This window comes from Schistocerca cancellata, chromosome 3 (genome assembly GCF_023864275.1).
Source record: "Schistocerca cancellata isolate TAMUIC-IGC-003103 chromosome 3, iqSchCanc2.1, whole genome shotgun sequence".
NCBI lineage: Eukaryota > Metazoa > Arthropoda > Insecta > Orthoptera > Acrididae > Schistocerca > Schistocerca cancellata.
Window position 1 is genome coordinate 640,376,671 of NC_064628.1, and position 8,964 is coordinate 640,385,634.

Consider the following 8,964-nt stretch of genomic DNA (forward strand, 5'->3'; position numbering starts at 1 on the left):
TACTCTAGCCAATATAATTCTTTTAGAGATACAGCCATCAAACATGCTCCACTGACTTTGTAGCAACTTTGAGACTTATCACCTTTGGCAATATTTTCTTGAAAGAAACAGAACTTTGCAATCTTGTACAACTTTTTGTGGTCTTAAGAACAATAACAAAATATTTCTTCAGCAATTTTCAAATGGATAATTCAAAGGGAAGGTGACCAAAAAATTAGACACTTGAAAAAATGTTAAGTTTAGCTTTTTATTTCTCCAGAACTAACTGTGGCATAAAACCGAAACCTCACCTGCATTAACTTAGCAATACAAGGTCTTCGAATGTAAAATTCGATTCTCTTACTGCTTACCAGCAGTTTACAAGTTCAGGGAAAAGTTCAAGATTTTTGCAAAAACATCACAATTTGGTATTTTAGGCCACTTTTACAATGAAGTTTTTCCTGAAAACACTTTTAAACCATTTTCATTAGAGAGACCACGTTCTAAAACCACCTAGAAACGGGAGTTGGTTTTTCAATGTGAGCAAGACACTAAAAGACAATGACAAGCTGGAGATGCATTTAAAATATGCCCATTTTCCACTGGCACTCAAATCTGACGTCTTTAACAACGTTTTACGATTGTTAAGTATTCTCTGGGGAAGGTAATATTTAAAGTCCTGATGACCAGAAAGTGAGATTGAGTCAAGTGAACTCTAAATACTTTAGGGGTGTCTTTGGTCACTACTCATCAAGACAAATTTCAAACTGTTTTCCTCCTATAACAACTAGAGGATCAAACTGGTTCTAAACTTAGAAATTGAACTGTGAAGTAACAGGGCAATGGGCATCACGGTAGTAAAATAGCTGTACAACGCTTGCAACACACATCGTATAAACTGTCTTCAACTATTCATTTTATTGGCAATCTAGGACCGCCACATGCTGGGTGCTATAACAGCACGTTATTGCAGTTATTCCAGCTCCACCAGTGACCACCTGGCTGTCAGTACAGTTTCCCCTCTATTTTTTCGGCATACTAATGAAACCTGAAAAACTTCAAGCAGCTTGAAGTAAAAACATAAGCTTACGATCCTGAGAGATCTCTCTTCTAGTTTTGGCTGGTGACACTTATATGAAAGAAATGTAACATCCTGCATGGGATGCTATGTAAAGAAACCCTTATAAGGTTAAAGAAACTGTAGTAAACAAATCCACTGGTGGCTGCTGTTGCACAGCTATTGGGCATGACCTCTATGATTATGGGAATGTCAGTTTTCTCAATTTAAAAGAAACCCAGCAATGGTAAGGCTGTCATGGACCAGAGCAACAATTTACACAATTTACACAATTTTTCACCAGTCATTAATATTCTTCATAAGCTGCAAACTATGCGAACACAAAATTTGCTATACTTTAGACTTACATTAAATTAACATGTTAATAGCATTGAATAATGAAAAGACTCAAATTTTGCCATAACATGAATCCTTTCCAAATAATGTGAGGCAGATTGCTACGAACTTCGCCAAATTAATGGTTTTTGACTATGGTGTAGAACTTTAAGGCAGTTTATGCGCTGTGTATTGCAACAGTTATGCAACAATTTTACAACCATGATGTCCAGTGCCTCTGTAATGCATAGTTGATTAAGAAGTTTAGAATAAGTCTGATTCTGTATTCTAGCAGGGAAACAGGCTAAAATTTGTCATGATGAGTAATGACGAAAGACACCCCTTTCCTGAAGTTTTTTGAGTCCTTCTGACACAGGATTTTCAATATTACCTTCTCCAGGGAATACTAACCAACTGTGTATCATCATTAATGATGTCAGACTTGAGTACCAGTGGAATATGGGCATATTTTCAATGCACCTCCACCTCCTTGTTTTTCAGGGCCTTATATGCTCGGATTACGGAACCAAATCCATTTTCTTATGTGGTTTACAAGACGGTCTTTCTAAAGATAATGGTTTAAAAGATCCTGCAGAAAATGTCTTTGTAAAAATAGGCAAAAATTCTCATTTTAGTGTTTTCAAAAATCATAAATTTTCCCTGCATTTGTAAACTACTGGAAAGCTGTAGGAGAATGAAATTTTATATTCTCAGACCTTTTGTTGGCAAGTTATTAAATGTAAAGTTTCAGGTTTATATCACAATTAGTTCTGGAGATAAAGAAAGCTTAACTTCACATTTTTTAAAGCATCTATTCTTCGACCAACTCTGCTTATATTATTACGCATAAGAAAATTGCTCAAGAAACCTATCATTTTTCTGAGAACACAAAAAGTTGTACAAGATGGTATAGTTTTGTTTCAAGAGAAACTGGCACATACCGCTGAAAGCTGCACTATGAAGTCAAAAACAATGACTATTTCCACAACTATTGAATTGGTAATCAGGAAACTTTACCAATGTTTATTTGTAACCTGTGTAAATGTTCACACAATCTTTTATCAAGGTGTATACATGGAAGAGGAAAAAAAGTTCCTGGATTCTTCACGGATTTCTCAGTTAAAAATACTTTCTCCCATATGAAAATACACTTTTTCCATGCTAAATGGCCGGCCGATGTGGCCGAGCGGTTCTAGGCACTTCAGTCTGGAACCGCGCAACCGCTACGGTCGCAGGTTCGAATCCTGCTTCGGGCATGGATGTGTGTGATGTCCTTAGGTTAGTTAGGTTTAAGTAGTTCTAAGTTCTAGGGGACTGATGAACTCAGATGTTAAGTCCCACAGTGCTCAGAGCCATTTGAACCATTTTGAACCATGCTAAGTGACAGTATACTTTTCCTCGTAACTGTAAAACTTATCAATCTTTTCAATGGTTGTGGTTTTATACACCAGCGTAGAACTGCCCGCCACTTTATAAAACAAAACTCGTGTAAAAAAAAAAACACGTTTTTGGGAAGATGTCTTACGTGCAGCAACATGTACACTGCATATTTTCGTAATACGAAAGTATAAATTCGAATTCCACCAAACACCCATGTTACTTTCTGAAGCATTGAAATCGAGATTGCGATGCACTTTTGTAAGCCAGTCGTAGCTCATGTAAAGTGATCTCGCTAGCCGAAGACAGAGGACATTTTTGAATGAAGAGTCAAACGCTCTGTGACTTAAGAAATTCATCGTACATTCTCGAACAGAGTTCATCTTGCGTAAAAGGAAATTTACTTTGAAAGTAACACTTTTCAAACAACCATTCGGAATATTTCCAGCTGCCTGCTACAAAACAGGTTCGTTCCAGCAGCTCCCAGAGAACACCAGATAATAGGCATCACCACGCTTGCGCAGCTACGATGACGCAGGAAGCCCGTATGTTTGTACATGTAAAACAATAAAACATCTTACATTATGTCATAAAAGAAACAAGTCATCAGAAGATACTCAAAGAGCATGGGAATTTTGTGAACCATATAAAATGCATAATTCGACTTAAAGTGCACCTTCGCGTGTCCAGATTCGGACATAAATTTTCTTGAGTACGAGTACTGTATTATCTCATGTTTGGTTCTTTATTATGGCATAATGCCATACGTGCACTTGAAATGCAGCAAACAGTTGAAACTAGCCAATAGTGTGGAATTAAACACTTCACTTCAAATAAATTAACTGCCTCAACAGAAAAAGTTAATAAAAACCAAATTTCTTTAACAAACCAGCAAAAATAACTTCATTGTTCTGCAAGGTGATTAATGCTCGACTGTCAGAAAGGTGGAAATAAAATAAAATCTGACATTAACATATTTTAGGCTTCAGTAATTATGTGGATGTATTTTAATTCACTTGATAGCTCCCAGCCACAGAAATCAGTTTTGTTTTCATTTGACGTGAGAGCAATAAACGAAGAGGAAACAGCAAAATCACTTAACGTAAACACGGGTCACGTGAAGACTACCACCTCCCCACTACAACTTAAGACTGGCTAAATGGCTCTGAGCACTATGGGTCTTAACTGCTGAGGTCATCAATCCCCTAGAACTTAGAACTACTTAAATCTAACTAACCTAAGGACATCACATACATCCATGCCCGAGGCAGGATTCGAACCTGCGACCACAGCAGTCGCACAGTTCCGGACTGTATCGCCAAGAACCACTCGGCCACACCAGGCAGCCAACTTAAGACTCCTCTGTGCATCAGGTCCAGGTCTACAAATATCCGAACTGGGGCAATATTAGATAGTGGCACTCCCCCCTACCTCTAGTATTTGAAGCAGGATGCAAAAAATTTAAAAAACAGACTTTTCAAAAATATTTTCATTTTGCAGCGCACGTCTTTCTGAAGAGTCTCATACATAAGACATATATGTTCGAGGGAACGTAAGACATGTTATTTGGCCGTTAAGTGTGCCAAAGTGCAGTGCAACACCTCTTCACACAGCACTCTTCCATCGTACATCTCTGTATTTTGCTCTGTGGAATTCAAACGTGCAATATTTTGTAATGGGTGCTATCAAACTATATTCAGGAAAGTGGAAATTAAAATGTCCAGTGGTGCCTCTCCTGCTCCCAGTCAGCCGGTTTAACAACTCGCAATTAATACTGGATAGGATTATTTGTAACTGGCAGAACAAGAAATGTTCAGAAAATTTGCAGTCTTTACTGCCTAACAGCTAAAAACTTACTGTTTTGTGTGACATAAAATTAAATATGGGATACATAAAACCAGTAAAGACAAGAGACAAGCAAGACAGTACACATTTCTTCAATCCTTAAGTCATTGCATTTTTTTCTCTCTAATCTTGCCACAGCTTTATATGGCATACTTTCCTTTCTGGGAAAGAATCTATTACCTCAAAGTTTGTCAACGTTTTGCTACATGAAAAAACGAAATGTAGTCATCTAACACTAGAAATGCTGATAATACAAATAGTATCCAAGACTGGTGTTGTTTCTCTATCTGATTACATGTATTTTGTCACCATCTGCTAGATAAAACAAAATATGCCTGCCTAATATTGCAGCAATTGTTACACACACTAAATAAACGAGACTGTTTTGGCACAAATGGTAATTTTTATAACACGACAGAATATAATTCACGAAGTACCAATATCAAATGCCTATTAGGCCAACTACAAGCAAAAAGTTTTATGTTAGGAAATAGCTTCACATTTTATTTATACTCTCCAGCTTCTGAAGCATGAGTTCGAAAAAAGCAGTAGTACGAAATTTTTATATAAATTTGGAATTGTCATATTCTTCCATAATTTGTGAGAGTCCCTGTTTATTCTCCTTCCTCATTCCAACAAACTATATAGTCTTCACTAATTCTGTAAAAATTCCTGCCAGTGTCAAAACATATTCTCTGGTTAGCTTCACTAAACCTGCCACAATCACCAGTTTAGTTGTCCTGAGTTTATTCTATGGTTAGGTGTCATTACGTGTTCATACAACGCATTTTCCGCACTACTCCCAGAATAGAATTTTAGCAGCTGCTAGCCGGGAACTGTATAACTGGCCCTTACTAGTGTAGCGGTCTGGCCAAAAATTTTCTGTCAAAATTTCATTTTCTTGGATACACACAGAAGATAATAGATAATCTTTGTTACCTGTTATTCATGTTAGTCGTTTATTAAATATATGGATGTCACTAGTAATTATAACAACGCTGATCATTTGCAAACCCAGTCAACCACATTAACAGCTTGGCTTTATTCAGCACAGCTCGTATAGCACCATCCCCTTTTGTCTGCAGCAAAGTTTATGCCTTGATGCGATGGGGATTCCCTGGCAGACATCATGTACACTATTCAAGCATTCAAAAATCAACTTACGATTTATTCAGAAATCAACTTAGAATTTGTTCAAAAATCAACAGGGATGCGTTTCAAAATCATATGAATAACTGATAGATCAACATGCACTGGAGCTAGGTGCTTTGTGAAACAAGGTCTTTTACCACAATACTATGAATTTGGTTGCCTCTGTTGCCAGTGACCAGAGGGATATCCCTTAAACATTAAAAAGCAAATTATTAAGTGCATTACACTGCCCAGTCTTTTTCTGCTCCATTCCAACTTTCTTTGCTCACACTGCTCTGCCTGCAAAGAGCATCACATATTCGTTCAATATACTTCTTTGGTAAATATTGTCATTTGCTTTTCTAAGCTAGTCCCATATTTATTAAGTCTCTTCTGGGAGCCACATACTAAGAATTCCATTTACTGAACCCACCCACAGAAGGAGATGAGTGGTCCAAGGATTTTAATTAATCTTTTTGACACAGAAACATGTACTCCTCACTCGGATTACAAATTGAATATGGGAACTTTTGATTTTGTACCACTGCGTACTTCACGCGATACATTCTATTCAAAATGATTTTTACAATCAAGAACAACTGCCAACATGAGTAACTTAGAAGTAGATAACCTCGATGCAGTGAAGCAGCTTAAAACACTTAAGAAACACAAGTAATACACTGAATTAAGGATCCATATCACTAATGTAACTTGGAGAAGGATTTTGAAACACCTGCTGTGTTCGAACCTTATGAATTACCTCGAAGAAAACAATTTATTGACAAATAGGCAATATAGGTTCATAAAATACTGTTCTTGCAAAACACAGCTAGCTCTTTAATGAGTGTACTGACACAGGCCATCAGTTGTGGGACTGGATTCGTGATTTCTTGTCAGAAAGATCACAATTCGTAATAAGTGACGAAAACTCATCGAGTAAAACAAAAGTAATATCTGGCATTCTATAAGGAAGTGTTATAGGCCATCTTATTTCTGATCTTTATATAACAATTTAGAAGATTGCTTGCAGATGATTGTCAATTACAGTCATGTGAAGTTATACGACGATAAAAATCACATGCAAAATTATTTAGACAAGATATCTGTATGATGCAAAAAGTGGGAATTGACTAAATCATGAGAGGTGTGAATTCATCCACATGAGCACTAAAAAGAATCTGCTATATTTCAGTTACGTGATAGATCACACAAATGTAAAGACTTAACTGCGTACTTGGGATTACAATTACGAATAACTTAAATTGGAATGATCACATAAATAATGTTGTGAAAAAGAAAACTAAAGACTGCCATTTATTGGTGAAACACTTAGAAAATGTAACAGGTCTACTGAAGAGACTGCTTGGACCTACATTTGCCTGCCCTCATCTGGAGTGTGGTTGTGCGATGTTGGATCCACATTAGATACGATTGACGGAGGACATTGAAGGAGGTCAGCTTGTTATTATTGCAAAATAAGGGATAGGATGCCATGGATACGATACATGAATTAGGGTGGCAATCATTAAAACAAAAGCATTTTTGCTGCAGCAGAAACTTCTCATGAAATTTCAATCACCAACTCTCTTAGAGCATGAAAATAATTTTTTTGGCACTCACTACATAGGGGGAAATGATAATCATAACAAAATAATCACAGCTCGCAAGAAAGGTTTAAGTGTTTGTTTTTCCCATGCGCTATTCAACAATGGAACGGTAGAGAAGTATCTTGAAGGTGGTTCCAGAAAGAGCCCTCTGCCAGGCACATAACTGAGAATTGCAGAGTAAAAACATAGATGTAGATGCTCCAAGTAATTTAAGCTTTACAAAAGAAAGTCTTACACCTATTGAACTACTGCCATTGCCTTTTAGTGATTAATGACATGTACGACACTGCAAGAACGTGACATGAAACCTTCACGCACAAATTCAGTTGTCAGCACAAAGATTCTGAAGAGAGTCCTATATATATTGGTTGAAGCGACCACAGCGAGAAGCCAGATAGTTGGGTAGAACTACACACAAACCTAGCACACAAATAACAAGATAATTGAATTTAACTGATAAACTGGAAATAAATAATAGCAGCTGACCAAAACAGCAATTATTCCTTCCACCTTACAAAGGAATTCCACACTAAATCTGCATCTTATCTCACTGTATTAGACCTGATAATGCATACAGTAGAGATGAAACTAAATAAACTTTCAGTCTAAGACTGTAAAGACCACCAGTTAATTATATTTTACAATATGACATATCTCTTCAAACTTATATACACTTCATCCATTAATTCTTTTACACAAAAAGCGTATCTGTATGGGTCAAATGAAACTGGCCATTCTTCATTAGTCCTTTAACTTGCCCAAAAAGTCAGATCCATAACATAACAACCCTGTTAGGCAAATTTAACTTTTACAATGAAATAACTGCAACAATCTTTTCTGGTTCCTATACATTACATGTACTTCACCCTCAACATGACTTAAATTAATGCCATGTTATCTGCTAAAAATGTGAAGATGAGTCCAACACAGCAATATTTGGGAAAAAATAAACAACAATCTGAAAATCTTAAAAAAAAAAAATCATGAGTAGACTTTTTCACTGTCTGAGTACACACAAAAGAAAACAAACTGAACTTACTTCACAATCACCATGAAACATTGTTATGGAGTAGTATACAAGTAAAAATGGAAAACAATGACAAACTGTGGCCCTTGTTCCTTTTACTACAACCAATGATTAACAGTTTACAATGATGGATGTGGTATGCATAATATAAAATGAAGAAAGCATATACATATATATATAAAAACAAAACTTACCGATATCATCAAAATTATTTTCAGGACCCTGGAAATAACAGCCAAAACACAACACCAGAAAGTTTCAACATCAACAATAAAGCATTCTCTCACATAACAGTACTTTTTTCTTTGATGACAGTTCATTGCTGTGTCCACTAAACTAATTTGTTTACAGCTATAAATTGCTTCGCATTGTAGAAGAAGTTCCCTAAGAAGGCATTACTACTATGCTGTAGATTCAAAAATATTTCTTATTTACAAGCAGCCAGTGGCAGAGTCTTTTTGGTCACTTGAGGCATTCCCCCACATCACCACAGCACTAAACACACTGTTAGTGTCTATCTCATTCAGTCTCACCCAGAAATAATCCTATAACTAAATACTTGACAAAAGTACGCATCACAACATAAATAAATGCAGAAATTTTAA

At 36.4% G+C, this 8,964-nt stretch overlaps 1 protein-coding gene across 1 annotated transcript in view; it reads right to left on the reverse strand.

The window, feature by feature from the left end:
• The window catches only part of LOC126175581 (cytochrome c oxidase subunit 6B1), a 13,444-nt gene extending 4,610 nt beyond the window's left edge, over nucleotides 1-8,834 (reverse strand). Inside the window, exon 1 of the mRNA XM_049922441.1 lies at nucleotides 8,554-8,834. Coding sequence (XP_049778398.1) covers nucleotides 8,554-8,679 — 126 coding nt within the window. The 5' untranslated portion in view covers nucleotides 8,680-8,834. The remainder of the gene's footprint in view (nucleotides 1-8,553) is intronic.
• Between the last annotated feature and the right edge of the window lie 130 nt (nucleotides 8,835-8,964).